Below are 24746 nucleotides of genomic sequence, written 5' to 3'. Positions count from 1 at the left end.
CCTATTTTTTCCTGAGGAATAGGACAATGGAAAAATGCTGAACCTCATAACAATGTATGGAGAGAAGAAGATAAATAATTCAAGCTTCAGGGTCCAGGAACCAAATTCATATTTATTCTTTTTTTCTAGAAAAAGAAATGGTTAACAGTAGGAATAATGAACTTGCATAAATTTATCTGGGCCTGATAAGTGAAATACATATCATAATAGAGGGCTGCTGAAATGGGCTGTTTTGGAAAAATTATTATAATGCTTTAAAGTAACTTTCCCACTTAAAGTGAAATTTGATTTTAATGTACAATTCTCAGCTTTCATAAAGATTAACATTCCTAGAAAATGGTACAAAAGTAAATAATATAAATATTCTTGAAACTTAAAGGAAATGGGGGTGGAGTTCCTGCTACTACCAAAACTATACTTTTTTGATTAGAGATTGCTAAAAATACACTTTTTGCATAGAATTCTTTAAATCAAAATATTAATTCTGATAATGTATACTTTTCCTAACACAGTAATCATGAAATAGCCCATAAAATGCAGTACACAATAAAAATGTATGCAAATCATTTTTTTCACTAGTAATTTCCTAGAATTCTATGGGCATTTGTGCTAATAGCTAAAATTTGAGAATTTTAATTGAAACAATATTCATTCTTCATAACACATGGAATTGAGAGTACCATACTTTCCTCCTTTTTGCATCTATAATGAATTGTTCATTTATTAACATCAAATCATGGCTGACAGCAGCTGCAGACATTCCAGCATGAAGTTTATCTAATACCTTTATTTTTTCACTAGGTTTCATTACTGACTTTGCACTTTGGGACTTAAGAGCCCAAAGGACATGCACTTGTATTTGAACTAGGTGCTTTAGTAGTCATTGCATATTTTCATGGTTTGACCCCAAGCACACCCAGTTCAATATCAGCTATTCCACAAACTTGTGTTCATTGAGCTTCTTACTTTTTTCCCCTCTATTGCACAGAGCCAGGAATGGGTATAGTAGGCAAAAAAAAAATTATGTTACTGATAAAATCATGCAAATGCTTGAAGCTGTGAAAATAAACATATAATGCTGAAGACTGACTAGTAAAGGTATTATTATGAATTAATGTTCATTAAGATAACTTTATACAAGATATGTCGGTACTGAATTCATGCTCAGCATGAATAATAATTATGCTAATAATTTTATTTCTAATGAATTTATATCTTTACAATATTTTAAAGGATGTTGCTTTAACTGACCACATGAAAATCTGCCTCATTAATAACTGATATCATTTATCAAGACATAGAAATTTTAGGAATGTAAATGAAAAAGAAAGTAATCTTTATTCATAAAAATATTCAGAATACCTTCTACAAGATGAATTTCTAATGTGATCTTTAAAGCTGGATTTTTTTTGTTCTATTTAATTTTTAAAAATTTTACTCAATTCCATTGCTTTTAGCTTTATCTTCATGTAAATTCAAATTCATGTTATACTATTTCATTAAATTAGCTTTCTTTCAAATGTAATAAATTTAAAATGATAAAACACAAAATAAATTTAAGTGCCATAGAACCCAACATAATTCATTTTAGTATCTCCTTAGAATTCAGTCTTCTTTGGTGAACAATTCTGATTTACTTTTATTTCTCTTAAGCCAAGATCTAAATGTTCTCTGAGTTCTCCAATTTAGAAAACCATGTGCTTATTACCTCTTCCCTAGCATTTCCCCTTCCAATCTTTAGATGGTTTATCCACAGATATTTGATCCCCTGTTCCTTGGGGGTCCCCATATTGATATGAAAATAAGTGCAGATATCTGATAAACTTAGCCTGGTAAAGCTTAGAACTCTTCATTTCAAGGGAATTACATTCCTTGGCCTTCCAGGTAGCTGGAATTACAGGCATGGGCTTCCATGCCTACCTAATGTCACTAGCTTTTAATATAATTATCTGGTACCTCCCCAAAAGTACTACTGGTTACACATGAGAATAACTATCAAATGGCAGATATAATATTAATTTCAATGTACCTTTTTGACCGAGAATTGTTCAATTTGGTTGTTTTTCCTTTTGAAAAGCCTCTGTACTTCTCTGAATACAACCTGTGCTCCATCCATATCACCAGTGGCTCCCTGACAAACTGTAAGAAATCACAATATTTTTAGGATATCAGAACAGGTAACTGAAGAGAAAACATCACAGAAGAGAAAACAAGTAAGGTAAATATTTTCAGAGAGAAGACAAATATTTAAGTAAAAAGCTGTAACATTCTGAGAAAAATTAGTCAAATTAGTATTTATTTATTAGGTGTTTATATTCCCAGACCTGTGGAAGATATCAGATGCAGGAGATATGTTCTCTGTTTTCTATGATCTCTGACCTTGCTGGGGAAGAGATCTTCAATTAAATAATTAGCTAACCTTAGAAGAAGATATGTAATTAAATGCTAGATTATAGCAGAATAGGCTAAATGTTATGCAAGTTCTGAGAGAGAGACAGACAGACAGACTAACTGACTAGAGAGAAAAAAACTGAAAGAACGCAGAAAGGTTGTAAATAGTAAGGATGGAGTACTGGAAAAAATTCATATGAAAGAGTAGAAATTTTGAGCTGAAACTTGAAATTCATTCATTCATTTATTTATTCATTGACCAGCTCAAATAATGATGATATCTTCCCTTAGAGCCTTAGCTAAAGAGATTGCTTCCTGACTGTATCTTATGTTATGCTGGCTTTCTCGTGATTACATGTATATTTGCTTTTTCTGCCTTACAAGATTATAAAATGTTGAGGGCAGAGACCACTTTGTACATCTTTTTCATCTTGCACAGGAATAGAACACAGACCTGTGATCTCACTGGCACAGGAAACTCCTTGAAGAGGCATCTCTGCCAATTCAGGTTGGCATCTTCATAACTTCTAGTCCTGGAGAGCTGTCCAGGGTACTGAGAGGATAACCCACCAGGGAAAGCCTGTATATCAAAGGCAAGATCTGAAGCCAAGACTTCCTGGCTGAGGAAGGTCCTCTCCATCTTACTTGTCATAAAACCTAGCATGGTGCCTTGTTATAAGCGTGAGCCTCTGATTCTATTGGTGTTATAATAAGCTCAGGAAGGCAGAGTAATAGACCTGGATAGGAGACATGTTCGCTGAAGCAACATCCTATTATTAAACACAAACTTGTTACACTACATTTGAGTTTATTTCCTTGTTTTGTGAGTAGTGAAGATGGTAAAAGCTTTCATACATTGTGTCAATCTGTGGATAATTTAAAAATGATTAAATTACCTTACAGCCTTCTCTTTTCTTGGATAAATAAGCCCCTTCTACTAATAAAACTCACCTTACAATCCTTAAATATGATAATACATGCAAGGCACTAAAATTAATTATTTGTTGATTAGATTTCTTCTCTGAGCCCATGAAAATTCTGCATATTGCCTTAGGCATGTATCATATTATCACCAATCAATTACAAGTTAATAGTTTATAAACATAAACCAACAATACATAAAAATGCCTGTCCTTTTGGGAAACCTATAAGCAAGAATAAACACATAAATGCATTTGAATCTCAGAAAGAAATAATGCCCTCCCAACTACAAGGCCCATAGGAGATTGTCTATATATTAAAATATCCATGATACACAAAATTTGCATCTCATAATTAGTTAAATTTTGCTTTTAAGGGCTGAAAAAAGAGAAATGGTATCTTTAAAGCAATATTAAAATTAATCTTAAACTCTTGTGGGGCATAATAATGTACCTTCATAATTTTGATCTCAAATGATAATCTTATGGAGTAGTTCATTGTTACTAAGGGTACAACATGTATTGCAGTTTAATTTTAAAACCACATTCTTTTTATTAAACCATATTCACAATGTATGAAAGTTTGCAGAAAATTAGATGATATAAAACTATGTATCAGATAGATTGATTATGACTTTTCTCCACTAGGAGGCAATAGCTCTCTACTTAATTTCATTTGCAAAACTTCCCGATACTGAAGAACTCACTCATGCCAAAGAAAAGACTTCCCACTCACCTGCAGTTAAATATGCATAATAGCATTGAGACCACCTTGACTCATTTTTGAGTCTTTCAAAGGAATTGAAAGCATCTTTAAAGTTCAGTTCTATCATACTGCACCAACCTATAAAAGAAATAAGTTTTAAAATGATCACTTAAAAGCAATGAGTTTTAGAGAATCACATTTCTTTTATTAACTGCAGAATTCTGAACAGCTGATCTGTTGTTTGTATCTTCAGTCAAAAGACATGTGCTATCTGAAAACTAAAAACACAAATTTCCTCATCCTCAGAAAAAGATTTCATGTGGAAGCTGTAAATAAGGCAAAGCACTTCTTGATTTCAGGCTCAGAACAAGTATAATAGGGAATGATTTAAAGATTTCTAGGGAAAAAAATAGTAGTTTGTCTTGTCCAATTCTCAGAGTTGCTTTGATCAAATAATAAAAATACAAATATATAGCTATGTGGTCATGGAAATAAAGGATATGAACAATTCATTGCCTACAAATTATTCCCTGTTAACATAAATAGAAAAGGCTATAAAAACCAGATGTGCATATCAATGTATGTGTATGTATGTATGTATATATATGTATATATGTATATATACATATATATTCTCCTGATTAAAAATGATTTTAATACATTTTTTGCATTATTTTACAAAATTAATGATTTTATGCAATAAAGCAGGCTTTCAAATACTGCCACCACCTTTTTTCACATTTTTTTAAATTATTATAGCCTTTTATTTACAAGATATATGCATGGATAATTTTACAGCACTGACAATCCTAAGCCTTTTGTTCTAATTTTTCCCCTCCTTCCCCCCCACATACTGCCACCACCTTGAATAGAAGTATTATACAAAGTCAATTCCAAAGATGTTTAAAGCATTTATTTGACTCATGGTATGAATTCTCAAATTCCTTTTCAATTCTTCAATGAATTTTATGAAATAATATTACCAGGCAGAACCTTTTTAATAGATGAGAAAATAGATGCAAAAGGCTAAAGTTACTTGTTTAACATTTTTTTAGTAAAATATTTGGGAGGCTATTAAAAGAATTCATTTCCCAATTCAATCCCTGACCATTAGAGTGTTCCCCCCAACATTAACAACTATTATGCTAATAATAAGAAGACAATAATAATGGTTAGTTGCAGGAATGGTTAGAGGTATCTTCAAATAAAGACGTGTGCATTTAATTCTTGTAACAGTTCTGACAGTGGCTTTTGATATTAAATCTATGCATTTTAGAATCAACTAATTTTCCCCAAATTCTGAGAGCACAGTGAGGTGTTAATTAATGTTATTAAAAATTCATGATCTAGATCCAAAAAATTCCTGAGTGAGCGTAAAAAGGGATTCAGTGTCACTTCATTCAATTTCACTGGAACCCATTTTAGTGCTGCTTTATGACCATTAAATTTCAGCAAAATGCAGATAACATTAATGTATTTTTTAGCCATGCTTAAATCATTTTCTGTAGTTATTACAAGGATTCAAAATTCAAATTTTAATATCAATTACTGAGTAATTTTGAGTATCTGGATTATTCTCAATTTGGTTTTTAATCATAAGCAAGAAATCATTTGAATCTATAGTTAGGAATGAGAAAGCAACTATATAAAATGATGTGCTAAAGCACACCAATGAGGAATTCTAGGAAAAGTCACCAAAAAGCCATATTAAAGCATTTCCCCCTCTCTTAATTAGGAGTATCTTTTTGAGAAATATTGACTTTTAGTTGAAAGGACTTTTGGTTAAAGTGTTCAAAGATTTGTTTGCTTTGGTTATGTCATTTTTCTGTTAATAAATACCTGTATCAGGGAATGGAATTATATAATAGAGTGGACAAGTGTTGTTTTCTGTTAAGTATTTTAATCAATTTGAAATATTTGTTTTGCCTTTTATTTATTTTTTAGCATTCTTTAAAATTTGAGATCCAAATTTTCGCCCTCATGTAAGTCCTTCCTTCACTCACTGAGAAGGCAAGCTATATGATACCCATTATACATGTGAACTCATGCAAAAGAAATATTTTCTTTAAAAAAAAAAAAAAGCCATAACAACTACAAAATACTGGCAGACCGAAAAAGAGCAGGAAAGGAAGATGATTATTTCAAAAGTTTATTTTATAAACTCATTTAAAGCAAAGAAATAGGTATTGTAAGTGAACCTTGAAAATTAGGTTTTATATTTTAATACTCTTCCTAACATTTTCCCATGAACTATACAATTAAAATAACACTATCTTAGAATAGTAATATGAAGCCAAGCTAGAACAGAAGATTATAATTACATACACTGCTAGCTCTGTAATGGCCCTTGATATTTGATAAAATAGGAAACTTTTAAAAATATACACAGCTTGAAATGAATTAAGGAGGAAACAGACAACAACACAGATATCCTATGACAACAAGAGGCATGAACTTTAAAATATTTACCAATTTCATAGAGACAGACATGTTGAATTTCTCGCTGATCTATGGCAAGTTCCAGAGCCGTATGGAAAGAAGTCAAGGCACTGTTGATCTGACACTAAGGGGAAAAAAAGCAAAAACAAAACCCACAAAATTAAATTAACTTCTACTATCTAAAATTATATCTGCAATAGATATCATTATAATAAAAAGCTGTCATAGCTACTACCATATACTGACACCTTGAAATGTTTCCTCCACTATTTAAATTCTGCATACATTTCAAAAGATAATTCCAGCTCTACTTCTCCCTGAAGCATATTCTTACTGCTATGATATGCAAAGATTTTCCCAATTCCTGAATACTTTAGGGTACTCATCCTGACCAATTACAGGAGCTTGCCATTGCCATAGGCAATGTCCTATACAAAGGCCAAATAAGATGGATTTCCTACAGACCGCAAGGTTCTCCAGAAGCTTTGGATGTGGATGACATTATGCCAATTACATCAAGTTTAGATCACTACAAGGTCTCATCAATGAGTACTACAACTACCAAAATTGGACTGAGCTACCAATATGCACATGAAAAATGAAACGGGTGAGCCTATTATTGCTCAGATTATGACAGATGGGAAACCCCACTGATTTAGTCTGTTAGCAAATACAATTATACATTCTATATCTCAACTTTTCCCCACAGTGGTTTCAACCTATTATGAGTCAACACAAGACATTAAGTAGAAATTTGGGAGGCGTTTGTCAGAAGTCATAGAGGACAGAATAGAAATTTAGAAACTCGTAAATGCATAAAATTTATGTATTACTGCAAATCAATATATATTATCTTTTATAATAACCCAATTTTTTTTTTTTTTTTATAAAAAGGGAAGGCCCAAATCCCATGATGTGTAAAGAATAAGTGTATATCCTGGACAAAGATTACAAAGAGTTAACAAGCTAGGCTGTACTGTATCTAGAAAATTGGAGAGCTCTTTCAAAGGCCTTCCAAATTGTTCCCTTGATGCAAAAGTCTATTTTTTAAAAGTTAATATCCTTTAGGATATGTTATATGATTATAATCCATTAAACATTTTAATGTTAGAAAAATTAAAATTTTCAGTAACCCAAAGGACTAAGGGTAGAAAAACACACGGTAGATGTAGGTGTATGCAAAGGACTTGCACATAATAAAGTTATGAAAAGAAGAATTAGAAATATAGGTAATTAAATGATACAACCAAGAATCAGGAAGAACTGAGCTCAATATGACTTCAGATACTTACTGTGAAACTCTAAGCAAGTCACTTAGTAGTGTGTGGGGGGGAGCTTCCACTTCTCAGATAGTGAAGAGAAAAAAATGAAATAACATATACAGAATTTTGCAATTTTGCAAACCCTGAAAAGCTATTACTAATAGCTATAGTAACTAGCTATTACTAATGTGAATGAATGCAAAATCTTGTAGTGGCATTCATGAAATATTAAATTTCAAAGCACTAAATAATCCTGGAGGACCTATGGAAAGACATGAACAAAATTTACACAAGAAAAGTTAGATTGGGTTGTGATTGCTCCTGAAGGATGTGCACTAATGAACATAAGATTATAGAGAACTGAAAAGGCACCTCAGAATTGATCTAGTCCAGAGGTCTTCAGAATCTGATTTATTGCTCTGTTTCAACGTGATTAGGTTTTTTTATAATTTTTTTTATATTTTATATATATATATATATATATACACATATATATATATACACATACATTCACACACACATACACACACACACATACACATATATAATTTTTTTTTTATAATTATCCTTCTGAGAAAGGATCCATAGACTTCACTAGATTGCCAAAGGGGTTCCATGATACCAAAAAAGTAAATGGCTGCTTAAACTATTCCAGTTCTCTCATTTTATATATGAGGAAGATAAGGCCCAAAGAAGATAGAACTGAGTTGTCCAATATCACACAGAAAGTAAATGGCAGAGCCAAGTTTGAGATTCAGGACTTCTGACTCCAAATTTAATAATCTTTTCACCATGTTGCCTCTACCTGGCTTAAAGCCTGTAGATCTATCAAATATTAATTATTAGAAGAAAAAAAATGGATGTTTTCCTTCTATAGTAAAACATTATTTTTAAACCATTTTTTAATATGAGCTCTGAGGTCCAGAACTTCCTTGCTGGTCCTCACCCAGGACATTCCCTTCGCCCAGACTTTGTACAGTTTCTCAGGCTATCTATTCCCTTGATTTGGCTTTTTCTCCCTCCTCATTTCCATTTCCTGGCTTCTTTTAAGACCTTTCTCAAATCCCAACTTTTACAGGAAATTTTTCCTGATCTCTCTTAATGTTAAACATTGTCAAATCATGTCCAATTTACCTTGTGTCCATTATGCTTCTATATAGTTTTTGCATGTTGTCTCTCTGTTATTAAACTGCCTTAAAATAGGGATTATCTTTTACCTTTCTTTGGAGCTTCAGTGCTCAGCAGAGTACCCAGTATATGGTAGGGGCCTAATAAATATTCTCTGACTGGTTGGCTGACACGAGTTAATAAAAACAGAAGCCAGTGGGCTTTACTATAAACACTAATTTTAAAATTCTAAATACCTATGATTTCTTCAATATTATAGGTATACCTTCTATCAAAAGGATTTCTACACACTTTAGTATAAACAGGTAGGTGGTTCAGTGGACCTCAAGCCAGGAAAACCTAAGTCCAAATTTAGTCTCAGACACTAGGTTTGTGATACTGGGCAATTTAACTTTGTTTGTCTCAGGTTCCTCATTTATAAAATGAGTTGGAGGAGGAAATGGCAAGTCACCTCAGTATCTCTATCAAGAAAAACCCAAAGACAATATGGCCCATTAAGTTCACAAAGAGTGGGACATGACTGAACAAACAAAACCAAAAAAAAAAAAAACAAAAAACAAAAAAACAACTACAAGTTAGTACCTATTCTTTATAAATTGCTATAACTAGAGGAATTCATCATCTTATGATGGATGGACCTTTTAGATCATGTCTCCCTAATCTTGGCTAACTTGGTCCTTGGGCAACAGGCTCAGAGCCCATTACCAGATTCATGATGAAAGCCTTTCTTCAAATGTGTTTTTGGGGAATAATATTAAACACAAAGTCTCCTCCAGACCATAAAAGATGTACTAGAATAAGACTTTCCTAGATTGAAAACAGATTAATTCTGAGTGAAGTCATAATAAAATGACAGAACGTTAGCAACAGCAGACAAATTCTATCCCTCTTCTTCTCATCTGGATTTCTTGATGAACCAATTCAGCTCTACACTGTCTTCTCTCAGGAATCCCTACTCTTTAGGCCTACCATTATATCACCAATTATACCTGGCCAAGTCTCAGTCTTGCTATCTTTTGCTCCTACTCATGCTGTTCAACAAAAAATGAAGAAAATCACACAACCATTTTGCTTAATCTATATATTACACAACCTCAACTGCATCCTCACTATTGAGAAACAATCCTACTGTACCTCCCTTATCAATTTTACTATACTCTTATCTACATCTTTTCATCCCTCCTCAAACTTCCCTTGGCTTCCCTCCCCCCACTCACTTAGCTGAGAACCTTGGCTCTTTTTATAGAAAAAAAAAAATAGAGGCTATTCAAATGATAGCTCCCTCTTCTCACCTTCTCTTTATCTCTTTTCATTCAGGTACCTTCTGCCATTATTCTTCCTTCACCCCTACTTCACATAATGAAGTAATATTACTCTCTATACCAAGGATAATTCCTCTACCTGTTCAAGCAATACCATTTGATCCTGCCTCCTCCAAAAAATTGCTGCTTCTTTAATTTTCACTCTCTTATTTTCTTTATAGTTTTTGGAGTTTTATTTTCAGTTCCAAATTATTTATCTCTATCTTCTTCCCCAACCATTAAAGGAGCAAGAAATACAATACTCATTTTATATAAGAAGTCATGAAAATCATTTTTCCACATTGGCCATGTTGGGAGGAAAAAAAAGCAAGAAAAATAATGTGGAAAAAATGATACTTCAATCTACACTGGAAGTTCTTCAGTTCTCTCTTTAGAGGCAAATGGTAATTTTCAACATGAGTCCTTTGGAATTGTCAAGGATTCCTGAAGTGAGCGGAGTACCAAAGTCATTTGCAGGTGATCAGTTGATATTGTTGTTATTTTGTACTAAGTTCTCCTGATTCTTCTCATTCTGCTCACTTCACTTTGCATTAGTTCATATAAGCCTGCTCCCCTATCAGTTCTTACAGCATAATACTGTTCTATCACAATCATGTTCAGCCATTCCCCAAATGATAGATATTCCCTTAGTTTCCAATTCTGTGCCATAACAAAAAGAACTGCTATAAATAAAGTTGTAGAGCAGGTAAGGATTGCAATGGATAGAGTGCTGGGCCTGGAATTAAGAAGACCCATCTTTCCAAATTCAAATGTGACAATTACTAGTTGTGTAACCCTGGGCAAGTAACTTAGCTCTGTTGGCCTCAGTTTCCTCATCTGTAAAATGAGCTTTAGAAGGAAATGGCAAACCACTCTACTATCTCTCACAAAAAGTTGAACATGACTGGAAAAAAAACCAATTGAACCACAGTTAAATATTTTTGTACATATAGGTCTTTTTCCTTTTTCTTTGATCTCTTTGGGATACAGACCTAGTAGTGATATTATTGAGCCAAGCGGTTGGTGCAGTTTCATAGTACTTTGGCAGAGTTTCAAATTATTCTCTGTCACTTATTTTCAACCTCTCTCTTGCTACTGATTACTCTCTACTGTCTATAAGCCTGCTCAAGTCTCTAACCTATCCTAAAAAAAAGTTATCCCATTTGATCCTTCCCTCCTGTCACTGTCCTCCATCTCTTTGGCTGTCTACAACTCTCAACCTCTTATAATTCAACTTCTGATCTAATCATTCCACCAAAGTTGTTCTTGCCAAAATGACTGATGATCTCTTAGTGGCCTTTTCTCAGTTCTCATTCTCCTCAACCTCTTTGTAGCTGCTGACACTGTTGATCACTCTCTCGGATTTGATACTCTCTTCTCTTTAGGTTTGGAGACATCCCTCTCCCTCTGCTGCTTCTCCTACCTACCTGATCAAACCTGCTCTGACTTCTTTGCTGGATCCTCAGATCATCTCCTCTGTCAGTGTTCCTCAGGGTTCTATCCTGGGCCCTCTTCTCATCACCCTCTATACCACTTCCCTTGTTGATCTCATCAGCTGCCCTGGATGTAATCACCATCTTTACACTAATGATTCTCAGGTCTAACTGTCCTGTCCCAGGCCTGCTTAGCTCCAATCTTATATGTCCAAGGACTCTCAGACAAGTCACACTAGATGCTCAGCAGACATCCCATAGGTGGATTAAATCTCCTAGGCCCTTGGCTCACAGCCTAGGAGTCAGCCTGTTCTCCTCACCCCCAATCCCTGCTAAGTTCCCCTCTGCAACATCTCTGCAACATGCCCTTTTTTCTCCACCACTCTTGTGTAGGCCCTTATCACCTCACTCCTGGATGGACTTGCCTCAAGTTTCTCCCCACTTCAACCCATCTTCCATTTAGCTACTAAAGTGATTTTCTAAAGTCTAACCAGGCCACTTTCTCTGCACCCCCCTCAAACTTTAATGGTTCCCTATTGCCTCCAGAAGCAAACAGAAAATATTCGATTTTGCATTCAAAGCCCTTCATCACCTAACCCCCTTTCTATCTTTCCAGGCTTCTCCAACCTTATTCCTTCAATATATACTCTTTATCCAGTGTCATTTCTGGCTGTTTCACCACAAGAACCTCCCTCTCTCAACTCTGGCCATTTTTTCTAACTGTTCCTCATGCCTGGAATGTGTACCTTCTTCATCTCTGACTACTGATTTCCCTAGAATCCTTTCAGACCCAACCAAAAATTCATCTTTTACAGCTTTTCTTAATTCTAGTACCTTCCCTAGTGTATATGAGCATGTTTTGCATATAATTGTGCATTGTTTAGAGGGAAACAAACTCAAAACTGTTTAGACTGTAAACTCCTTAAGGGCAGAGACTGCCTTTTGCCTCTTTTTGTATCCCCAGGACTTAGCCCAGTGATTGGCATAATTGTTGCTTAATAAATGTTTATTGACATCGAAAAACAATATGGTAGAACCTTCTCATTTTATGGAACAGGAAACTGAGGCCTAGAGAAGTACAACAGCTTGTTGAGGCAAATTGCTACCATAAGTAGGACTAGAATTCAGATCTCTAGATCTTTTTTATACTATATCAAATCTATCAGGATTTATTTTTAATGCAAAATAACCACAATTGTAGTAAACCAACTCTTAATTATACTTATGTTCTAGGATAAACTTGTTTTGAGCACTCTAACCTAGTTATAAGCTTTTTGACAACATCCTGATCTTATTCCTTTTTGAATCTTTTCTAAAACTTACTAACAGCATATGGAGTCTGCTTAATATATATTTATTGATTCAAAGTGGGAGGGAGAGAAGAGGCAGATTGAAGATTAGGAAAAACATCTGTCCACATCCCAAAACATAATATCATCATCACCTGTAATAAGCATCTGCTTTATTGAAATATGTGTTTTCACTCAAAATAAAGAAAAATTGTGACTTTGGACTTGTTTTGTATAATTCCAGAGGGGAAATTGAGGAGCAGAAAGCAGAAGTTATAAAAAGGATTGGAGCTCAAAGTCAATCAAAGTGTTCATGCAAACCCAAATGACCACTAGTGAAAGGGATGCCACCGGAGAGCATTAAGAAAGGTCTTGGACAAAAGGTTGGGCAAGGTGAGTTCTAAGACTCCACTTAATTAATCAGTTTCTGACCCAGCTAAAGACCCATATTTCCACTCACCAAATAACCACATGATCAGTCCAATGGCATCTGTGATTTTTAGGCCCTAATATTTTACATAGTAAGAGATAATACAACTTGGCTTAGTTAGCTTAGGGCTGTTTTGGATATATTTACTTCTCTATTTTGAGCAAGGACAGGCAAGAAATGCATAATTTCATATAGAATTTTGTTTACTTGAGCAATAGCATTATTTAAGACAGAGTACCATAATTTGAGTCAAGTGTACTTTTAGTCTCTAATTCATAACATAAAATTTGACCCTAGAAAAGTCATTTTTTCTGTAAAACTCACAGTATGAATAAATAATTGTTCTATAAAACATCTGCCAGTAATACTAAGAGGCCAGTAAAAATATAAATGAACCTACTTTATATTTAAAATAAATACTGACAATAAATGACAAGTTTCTAATAACTTGTTTTAGGCCTGTTGAGAAAATTTCTTGATCATAGTTGGAAAAACAAGCTAAGCCTGCAAAGTCACATGGACTTACCATGAATGACTATGTATACAATCTTACCAGTAGCAAAAAGGATCATATGAACATAATTCTTATATTAGCTCAGTTTCATCTTTCTAATTAGAGAACGTTGAACATGAGTGAATTGCATAGAATCACTGAATAGTCAGAGTTGGAAGAGCTCTCAGGAACCTCTTTGTCTAGCCCATACCAGGCCAAACATATTATCTATAACATTACCAAATGATTATCCAATCTTAACTCGAAGACTCTTAGCAAGATCATCTATTATTCCAAAAGAGTCCAGTCTACCTTTGGAGTCTACTCCAAAACTCTACATCTTTTTGAAAGCTACCATTACTAAAAATGTCTTTCCTATCTTGTACTTGTGAAGCTCTTTGATCTCCATTTATTTTGATTTCACTGTGTTTAGCTCAAAGTTCTGGCTTAAACTATTTCCTAAAATTCTTTCTCTTTTCCTTCTTAAAGTAGAATGCTAGAGAAATTAAATTAATTGAAATATTATTGTATATTGAACAGTGGCACATTAAGTATCTAGAAAATTTTCTCTGGAACTGAAATAAGTATACATAGTTACATCTTGGATATCTAAATATCTCAAAAAATAACAATAACAAACCCACCAAAAAAAACCTCTCTGGGATACAAATCTATTAGAGGTATTGCTGTATTAAAGAGTAATATTAAATATAAAGCCCTTTGAGCATAGTTCCAAATTCCTTTCCAGAATAGTTCAATTCACAACTCTACTAACAGTGCATTAGTACTCTAATTTTTCCACATTTAACATTTTCCTCTTTAACATTTAACATTTTCTTTTTCTGGCATATTAGCCAATATGATCCACCTTGAAAATGTGACAAGCAAGTTATCCAAGTATTTTAACATATCTCATTGTCTCTGCTTACTTGCTCCTTAAATAGTGAAATATCTTCAAATGAGTTAAGGGGATAGCATTGACAACAGTGTCATAGATTTAAGGCTAGAAGGAAGCTCCAAATACCTTATTTTACAATATGAAGAAACTTAAATTGAAGGAGATGAAAAGACACATCCTAGGTGTAAACATCAGGCAGAATTTGCCTTCAGGTTCCCTTGACTCTAAAAGTAGTACTATTTTTATTATACTACAAGGAACATGCATCACCCTAGTTTTCTTTGAATATGATATTTCATTTATGTTGTTCATGCTTTTTAATTAGAATTATAGACCAAGATATATAACTCCCTAGCCAACTTCGGAATCAGAATTCTGAAACACAGGGCTCTTACTACATAATCTGCTTTGCTCCAAGTAGTTCTTTGATCTCTGAACCCAGCTTGTCAAACCAGTTCTAGAGGCTCAATTTGTATTTCCAGCACCTATGACCATTTCTTTCTCACCATCATGCCTTTCATAGCTGTTTTGCCATTTGTAGCTGGAACTCCAAATGGAAACAGTTGCCAGAATGCCAGTTTCTGGTAACTATCTCAATTTTTTTAGTAATTTATATTGAGACATTTAAATATCGATTTGCCACTATGTACAGTTATTCAATTCTAGAAAAAATTCTCTAGGTGCTTAATGCCCCACTATTCAATATACAATAATAAACAATATACAATACAATTTCTTCAGCATTCTATTTTAAATAAGAAAAGGGATATAATTTAAAAAATGTTTTGGCAATAATTTTTTTGTTATTCTAGAAAGAAGCAGGTTCAAAAGTATAAACTCTGGTGTCAGTATAAATTCAGTTAACTCACTCTTCTATATTTGCAGTACAAGTTTTCAACAGGGACTGCAGTAGAATGTATGATCAGTCAAGTATTTTTTAAGCACTTACTACATTCAAGTAGTTCCAGGGCCTAGAGTAAAAAAGACCTGAGTTCAAATGTAACTTTGGACACTACCAATTATGTAACAAGTAACTTAAACTGTTTGCCTCAGTTTCCTCATCTGTAAAATGAGTTGGAGAAAGAAATGTCAACTTACCCTAGTATCTTTAACAAGAAAACCCCAAGTGGAGTCAGGAAGAGTTAGATTAAATAACAACAAAATATACAAAGTACTTTGATATATACTAGGGAGTTATGAAAAAATATAAGTTATTGTCCCTGATAGTTCATCCAACATCTTAGTGATGGGGGTTGAGGTCCCTTTAAGATTCTTTTCTAATTGCCCAACCCAGGCTGACCTCAATTCACAAATCCTGGTCAAAGGCACCCTTTGAATATCCGGGCCCAGCCCCCACCCTCAGAGTTTAGCTTCCCTCAGCCCTCACCTGATCTGAGCTAACTGAAAAGCCCTCCGAGAACTTAATCCATCATCTTTTGAGTATAAAAGAGGTGAGCCGGAACACTCTCTTTTCAGGAGCCCTCCCAGCCAACACATGGTATCCTTCCAGCCATGTAAAGGTTCCTGCCCGCCCAGTGGCCACCTTTGGCCCTGGAGTCTTTATAACTGAACTTTACTTTCAAATTTCTACAATAAACCTTTTTATTTATCAATCTAGGTTTTCAGGTCTGTAAATTCATTTTACAGGGGACACTGTGCCTCATGGGATTATCTATGCACCGAGAAATGAGGTTCCCCCTTTCCTTTCCCTTATTAGTTAGTGGCCCTCATGGGGACCCCGAAAACTAACCTTAACCTTTTCAGGTCTCTCAGAACCAATTTTCGTCCTTAGCAGTTTCAAGCAGCTTCTGGGAAGAAAATCTGTGTTCCTACCCTCGTCTCACTATGTCTAAAACATAGGGCACCCAGACCAGGTTAGGGGTGCGAGCAAGGTCTCCCATGGAGACTACTAGCGTTTCAGGGGAAAAAAAAAAAGTTCTCTTTTTGTCTCACTCTCAGAGACAAAACACCTTTTTCCCAAGGCATTTCTAATCCCTTCATCTCACCAGAAAAGCCTGCCCTCAGGCTGGAGACACTCAGGAGAGTGTCTCTTCTTCACCCCTCCCCCCACCATGTGGCCAACCCTCTTGGGTTCCAGGCCGGCAGTCTCCTTGATCTTTTCTGGGGGAGATATGTGTGTTTGAGCCCCTCTCGCACTCCACCTTAATGGTCAGGCTGTAGCCACTAGGAGATGGTCAATGGATCGGGGCGAACTTGGAGATGTGTCTCTACCCAACTGCATGAGCCTTCACCTTCGTTACCTGAGAAGCAATGGTTAAGATAACATCTCTCCCTTCCCCCATCCTCTCTCTTTTCCAACCTCTCCGATGTGGCTTAATCTGCCATTTAAATGATCCCATCCTGTCCCCTTCTCGGGGTACAGTGGGGAGATTTGGGGACTCTTTTCAAGATCTCTAGAAACATCCTCCCATAGCTTTTACCTGGATCTTAAAGGAGCCAAGACTTCCAGCACTCTCAGAGAACTAGCTTGTCCCAGACCTTTTAAAATGGGACTCAGTTTCCTGCATTAGACCATGCTCTCTAGGCTGGATTTTAAAACTGCCCATTTTCTTTCTAAGCCTCAGGGCATACTTACCTGCTCTCTAAAACCAAGCCTTTCTCTATCTCAGTAACCTTGCAGGTGGGAACTCCTTACTTTTCTCTTGGTCCAGGACTTTTAGCTCCTAGTGCACTCTCTTATTTCTTTGGATTGGCACCCTATGCCCCTATGCCCCCTCATATACTGACAATTAAAAGATGCCCTTTCTAAGTTCTGGTCCTGGCCAGGCTAGAGCTTCAGAAAGGACATCTTTGTAATTTGGGCTGGGGAACAAAATTCTGAATCCAGGAAAATTAATTAAGAGAGTGAAAATAGTTTCTTTTGATTTCTCCTTTTTTCCCCCCATCCTGACTGCAGGCAGGCAGGGATGAATTAAAGTGATTGAAACTATTTAAAAAACACTCCTTAACTACTTTAATTTGGCACCTCCCTAGAATCTTTCTCTGTTCTGGTGTGCAACAGTTTTTTTTTTTTTTTTTTTAACTGCCTCAGTTTCCTTAAACTCTCTCTTTCTTGACTGAACTTCTCTGGCTTCAGTCCAGGAAGCCAGGGATATAGAATATTCTCCCTCAAGCTGCCTTTTAGAGAATGGCTACATTAACACCTGAAAGAGTTCCAATCTCTCTCTACTCTCCCAATCTCCAACTTGTTTCAGGAATCGCTTATCTCCAAATAGGGTCTGACCTTCTAAATACCCCACACCCTAATCACTAGAAGATGGGTGGGAGTAGGGTCTTCCACTCACTATTATCTACTTTAAGTACCTGGTAGTTAGCTGCCTTCCCCTCCCTCTGCCTCTTCTAACAGAGTAGGGAAGGGTCACATGGGATTTCTCTTCTGCAGAGAAGGTTCTGAATGAGATAAGCCGGCTTTCAAATTAATTCATCTGTTTGTTTTTGTTTGTTTGTTTTGTTTTGTTTTGTTTTTGCTTTTGTTTTTTTAAAGACTCTTTAAAACTGGGGGACTTGCATAAAACTGTTTGACTATTGTTCTGTATGAGAAAAACTTTTAACTATTGCTGCATAAAACTCTTTGACTATTGCTGTTTCAGGGAATTTACTAGTCTGTTATATATAATCTGATAATTTCTGTAAACAGGGGCGGGAAGGAAACTGAGATTTCAGCTGGTCAGGAAATTGGGAAAAACTGATGTCTTATTTCAGTTCAGACCGAATTGGAAACCATTTTACTCTTTGATTAAAATTTACTAGACTATGATTGGCTGGTTTATGTTTTAACTTTGAAATCCCTTATTCAGTCTTTGGGATTATTCTTTAAAAAAAAAAACAAAAAAAACACAACCAAAATCAGACACCTGTCCTGGGACTGGCAATCTCTCTGATCTGTTTCTCCACCCCTGTTACCCCATTTCCTTAATTAGTATTTCAGCATTTCAAGATCAGAACTCTAATGGTTGGGGTGGGCCGTCTTGGTCTAATTGCATAATTTACTCAGAAATCTGTCCTCCCGAGAGAGAGAGAGAGAGAGAGAGAGAGAGAGAGAGAGAGAGAGAATGAGAATGAAGCTCTCAAACTCCATTTTCTCTCTCTCTCTCAGCCCCTGACTTGGGGTGCCTTTTCAGGGTGGCAGGACCACCTTGAACACTGCTACACAGCAGACGCTGAGTTAAATGAACAAATGACCACAGACCTAAAGACTGTCCATCTCTGGCTGAGATGCCCCCCAACTGCAGAGATTCAAACAGGGAGCCTTGTGTCTCTCTGAATAAGGAGTACTGTTCTATGCTAATAATTCTGGGGTTATCAGGGAGAAACTGGTCCTTGCCACAAGTCCTTGCGTTTTCTAGTTTTAGTCTGATTTGTTTATTATTGTCCTGACTCAGTTTCCCTAATTATCCTAACTCAGTCCTGCCTCAGTTTCCCTGCCTCTTAGTTCTGTAAAAAAAAAAAAAAACCCTGCCTCTTTACCAGAATACTTGATAAGATCTTATATTTCAGAATAGTGGAATGCCTCTCCCATCCCAAGCTATGGGAATCTCTTATCAAGATGCTGTCTCCACTGACTATGTCATCTCTCTAGAAACCTACTCCAATATTGCTCTTGCCTCTATTTCAGTCTTCCAGTTTGTGACATAACACCCCCCCATACACACACATACTATCAGCGAAGTGGGACAGCTCAATTTCCCAGGACTTGATTGACGTTGTCTGGAGCTCTACGCTCAAGCCAAGCATTGCTCATTGAGACGTCATGGCACAGCTCTGGCAAAATAAAAGTTTTTTTTTTTTTTTTTTTTTTTTGGTGGTATTTCTCTCTCTCTTAGGGATGCCTAAAGAGAATGAAAGCTATAGAGTTGGTCTGGTTACTGCCTTCTCAATAAACTCCACTGAACTAATCTCTCTCCACCCATCTTGACAGAGTGTCCCTGCTGTTAGGGACACACCTAGCAAAGCTAGCCCCTTTGAATTGAAAAGGTTGGGAAAAAGAGCAATATTCAAACTTAGCCTGGGTTTCTGTGGATGCCATCCATACTTCGGTAGGATTTATTTCTAAAAGAACTGCTAATTTCTTGAATTCTCTTAGTGGAATTAGACATTCTGTATATGATTATATTTGCTTTGGGTATTTTAAAACAAACTGATTTGTATGAATAATTTGTATGAATATCATCTACTTGGATATGAACCTATGGAGACAAATTCCTTACTGTTATCAATATAAGGCTATGATAAATATTTGTTTAGAATTTATGTTCTTGCATTTTTTCCTCATGTAACTGATTTTAACATCAGAGCAATAGTCAATAGAAATTGTTAATGCAAAATATGTCATACCTTGCTGTTTTTAGCCTGATTATATGTAATCATTGTATCCTAAATGCTTGGCCAAATAAGCATTTAGCCTGGTCATCTGACTGCTATTGGACAACTAATAGAGATCTGTAAGACCAAAACTGATTCTAACACCTGTTGGTTTCCTTTATCTCGTTAACCTGAGACTCTCAGTTCTCTCCTCAGGGCAACTCCTGCCTCCAGAGACTCAGAAAGAAGCAGAGATGCCCTTTTAATGCAAATCTTTTCTAGACTTAAGCCTTAGAAGACCCCAGTCTCTGCCCCTGAATCCAAACAAGGGTTCACCTGACCCCCAGCATCCTGCTCCCTGGTAGGAATTTGAGGTCTGGCCCTGTTTCCCTTTTATCTCAGGACAGCCAAACACCTCAGGGGATGGTAAGCTAGGTAGGCTATGCTGATGCTTTTACCCCTCCCCCATAAAGAGTGGGGAGACTAGGAAGGAAAAGATTCAGGAACTTTGCTTATTGAATAATTAACTGTCTTCAAGAACAGCATAGTTTTTCCAACATTTCTAAGAGCTTAAACCTCATTCTTATCTTGATCTGCAGCTCTGTCAACTGGGGATATACCCATCCCTAAACCCTGCCTCACAAAAGAGCAGTGATTCATTAAATCTATAGGTATCAAGGCCTCTTGCCTCCCTTGAAGACTCAGAAGAGTTCACACTTGTCAACCCCAACCCCAGGAGAAATTAGCTTTCCTGGAAATTAAGGGTGAAAGAGCTAGGCTATAAATAATCTTTTCTCAGCATTTTCTCCTATTTCTCTTTAATAATTAGATGGGCTGAAAGACAAGCAGCCCACAGAAGGGACCTGATACATTTCTTGCTAAAGGCCCCATTCTCCTGAATGTCACCATCTCTACCCTGGATGACACCCCACTTTGAATCTGTTCCCGAGATCTGTTTTCTCTAGGCTTCACACTTTGGATTCTCAGCTGGCCTTTCAGCCTAGAGAACATTGACTGGGGACAACTGACTGGACACCTCCTTGATGCCTTGCCATCCCCACACCTCACGCCTCACCTTCTGGCATGGAACCCCAAATCTCTACGACTTGTCAGCTCAAAGCAGTTAAGAGGAGATCAACACCCCTTTTCCCACATGCATCTGGAGGTGATGGTTTGAAGGGGGAACAAGATGAGGGGACCCTGCTACTCTGAAGATCTTTGGAGAAAATCTTCAACCCTTCCTTAAGTGAAGGACACTGACCCATATTTTCTTTTTTTTCTTAAGTGAATTTAAGTCTCAACTGTTTAAGGGGGGCACTAATGGGGGTTGAAGTCCTTTAAGATTCCTTTCTAATTGCCCAACCCAGGCTGACCTTGATTCACAAATCCTGTTCAAAGGCACCCTTTGAATATCCGGGCCCAGCCCCCACCCTCAGAGCTCAGCTTCCCCCAGCTCTCACCTGATCTGAGCTAACTGAAAAGCCCTCTGAGAACTTAGGGGTACCACCCATCATCTTTTGGGTATAAAAGAGGTGAGCCGGAATGCTCTCTTTGGCAGGAGCCCTCCCAGCCAACACATGGTATCCTTCCAGCCATGTAAGGGTTCCTGCCCACCCAGCGGCCACCTTTGGCCCTGGTGTCTTTCTAACTTAACTTTACTTCCAAATTTCTACAATAAACCTTTTTATTTATCAATCTAGGTTTTCGGGCCTGTAAATTCATTTTACAGGGGACACTGCGCCTCATGGGATTATCTATATGCTGAGAAATGGGGTTCCCCCTTTCCTTTCCCTCATTATTAGAATATGGGGAAATATTGAGACATGCCCACCCAAAGTTAACTAACAATACAACTAATTCTAATCTTAATTAACAATACAAGATCTATTATAACAGGTGTCAAATGCAGCAGATTTTGTTGAAGCAGATTCTAAATATGGAAAGGTTCAATTAATAAGCAATTTCAAAGGATGATGAGTCCAGAACAATTTTATGGTGTAGTACTATAGGATCAAAAGACAAATACAAATGAAAAGACATTATAGAAGAACATAATTCTTCTTGAGAAAATAATCTACTGAAAAACGATATTATATATGTGGAAAGCCAAATGTTTTTGTTGTTGTTTTAATAACAAGTGCTGTGAAGACACATAATAGCAATGGAGATGTTAAGTAACTGAAGTGACTCAACAAAATTAAGAATTTGTTTTACATAAACCACTTGCTGCACAAACCAAAAACCGCAGCCAAATTATACAGAGGATAACTTGAGAAAAACTGATGAAAGAAATTAAATCTGCAAATAATAGTATGCCCTGAAAAAAAAAAGAAAAAGCTATATATGCAGTTCTAATCCAATACATACTAAAATGTTCTAGGTAATGTCAACCAGGAAATCAGTAACTAGATATGGAATACAATTCATGAACATCCCAAAGATCAAGCTTATCTTCCTACCCTCTTGCTCTTCTCCACAAACCTCACCTACTGATAGTTTTCAACTCTCAAATAAAATGGATTTTACAAGTTTTTACAAAGCAAAAAGTTTCTTTTAAACAAAATGATATTAGCAGAAAGAAAGCTATTGACCAATTATAGATAGAAAAATCCTAAATAAAGTCTTAGAAAAGAAAACAAACAAAACTTTGGACAATTATATTCCCCTTGAAAGCAATTCCCCATTTTCTTTAAAAACTTAAAAAAGATGTATATATGTGTCTATATATATTTATGTAAGGGTGGGATTACTGGGACTTCTTCCTTCCTTAAGATATCCCTTGAAGTAAGCACTCCACCCCAATTAAAGTAACTTACAAAATACTGCATGCCCTCATAAGGTAAGAATAGTTTTATTGAACAACATGATGCAGTGTTAGTGGTTGAGAAGAGGTGTGAGAATTGAGATGGGAATCCCGTCTGGTCAGCTCAGGTCCAATGGGAAAGAATTTGCAAACCTAAAAATCTGAGGCAAAAGGGAATTTTATTGGCACTGAGAAGCCAGCTTTGCTAGGAAAACAAACTTCTCAGTGAGTAAGGTCCTGTCAGAGAAATAACAAATGTTAACACTGAGAAGTGGGTATCTTCACAGTGGGCAAGAGTCCTGGCAGGCAGCTTTGCTAAGAAGAGAACTTCCTAGCAAAGCAAATTCCTGGGACTTCTGCAGAGATTTGGAGTTCAGAATTGTCTTTTATTAGCAGTCAAAAGTGAATGAGAATCCCTCAATGTAGTCTATGTACCCTGGCCTAGATTTCCAGTTGAAAAGAGAGTACTAATCTTGGAGATCTCCAACTGAATGAGACTACTTAAGAGGGCATAGTCTGGGAGAGGTATGCTTTTCTCAGGGGAGAGCTTGAGATCCCAGTTACCCTTCTTTATCGAGTAAAGGGACACAGTTTCAGGGTTCACCCCTGTCAAAATGACATTAAACAATATGATCCCTTGTCACTTTATGGGTCTTCTATAAAACAAAAACCAGTCTGGAACCTAAGATTCAAATGTTCAGCAATTTAAAGGGACTTGTTTCAGGCAAGCCCCAGAGATGAAACTGTTTTGGTGGGGATGGGGAAAAGAATAGTCTTGGTCTCATCTTCAACCTCCACCAGAGGACAATCTTGTGAGCTCAGGAGGGTAATAGGATTCTGACTTCTCAGTGGCACCCTACCAGTGTCCTAAGAACAGCAGAGACTGGCTAAACAAACAAGGAAAGGAAACCTCAAGACTACAAGGAGTACAATAGAAAGCTATATAATGCCTAAGGAGAATACCATGGATAATACACAAAGGGAAGAAAAAGACTTCCAATAACCAGGAGCTAATACTAGTACTAGCTTAACAAGATAACAAAAGCTGCTCTACCAAAGGAAATTTTTAACCCTGAATGAGATATATAAAGGGGGGATTTTAAATCTTAATGAAATAAAAGGATTATAGTTTAAAATATATCATCAGGTTGGCTTCAATATTGCAAATTTTGGGGCCAGAGCAACACTTCATGACCATTACTAAATTATAGAGGGTTTACAGATCTGCATCATTGATTGTACCAGTTATTTAATTCTTCAAGGATTTCATGGGTATAGTTTCGTTAAATATATTTTGCTATGAGCTGGAACAAGTATAAGTTATAATGATGACTCCATGTGTGTATATACACAAGTTAAATACTTAAAGCTAAAATGGAAAGCTTTTTGAGAGAAAGCCCAGAGAAAAACAGCATCTGTTGTCCTTTAGGACCAGCATAGCTAAATTCAGAGGAGTTTATCACAAGAATGTTCACAATCAGGTTTTTGGTTTTTTTTATTTATTTTTTGGTTACTATAACTCTTGAAATCATCTACTAAGATATGGAAAGCTTACACACTCATGTTAAAAGCTCTCAGACTGTATACTCATACACAGCTTAAATAGTGTATTTATGCTAGATGCTGGATTTATGATACCGAACTACAAGAGAAAACCACATAAAAGAGGAGAATGATATTCTAGAAATATCCCCAAACTGCTATAAGAAAAATAAATAATAAACCAGGAGTAATATTATGTGAGACAAGAATAACTATGTAATTAATGACTATTATTGGAACAAATCTCATGCCCTCTACTTCAATAAACCCCAGATGAGTCAAGAGTTAAACAAAAAGAACATTAGAATAGTGTCTCCCCAGTAGGGGAAGAAGGAAAATTTCGTGACTTTTGTTTAGTTGTGTTCAACTCGTCATGACTCCATGGACCA

The 24746-nt window shown here is 36.1% G+C and overlaps 1 protein-coding gene across 3 annotated transcripts in view; it reads right to left on the bottom strand.

Moving 5' to 3' along the window:
- Positions 1–24746, bottom strand: part of TTC39C (tetratricopeptide repeat domain 39C) — a 127301-nt gene that overhangs the window by 10647 nt on the left and 91908 nt on the right. For all 3 annotated transcript variants that reach the window (XM_074276878.1, XM_074276885.1, XM_074276892.1), the window contains 3 exons: positions 6487–6580; positions 4048–4155; positions 2030–2139 (listed from right to left, as the gene is read on the bottom strand). In XM_074276878.1, the coding sequence (XP_074132979.1) occupies positions 2030–2139; positions 4048–4155; positions 6487–6580 (312 nt within the window). The remainder of the gene's footprint in view (positions 1–2029; positions 2140–4047; positions 4156–6486; positions 6581–24746) is intronic.

The sequence above is a fragment of the Sminthopsis crassicaudata genome, chromosome 1 (assembly GCF_048593235.1).
Source record: "Sminthopsis crassicaudata isolate SCR6 chromosome 1, ASM4859323v1, whole genome shotgun sequence".
Taxonomy (NCBI): Eukaryota; Metazoa; Chordata; class Mammalia; order Dasyuromorphia; family Dasyuridae; genus Sminthopsis; species Sminthopsis crassicaudata.
This window is presented reverse-complemented; position numbering and strand designations above follow the sequence as displayed.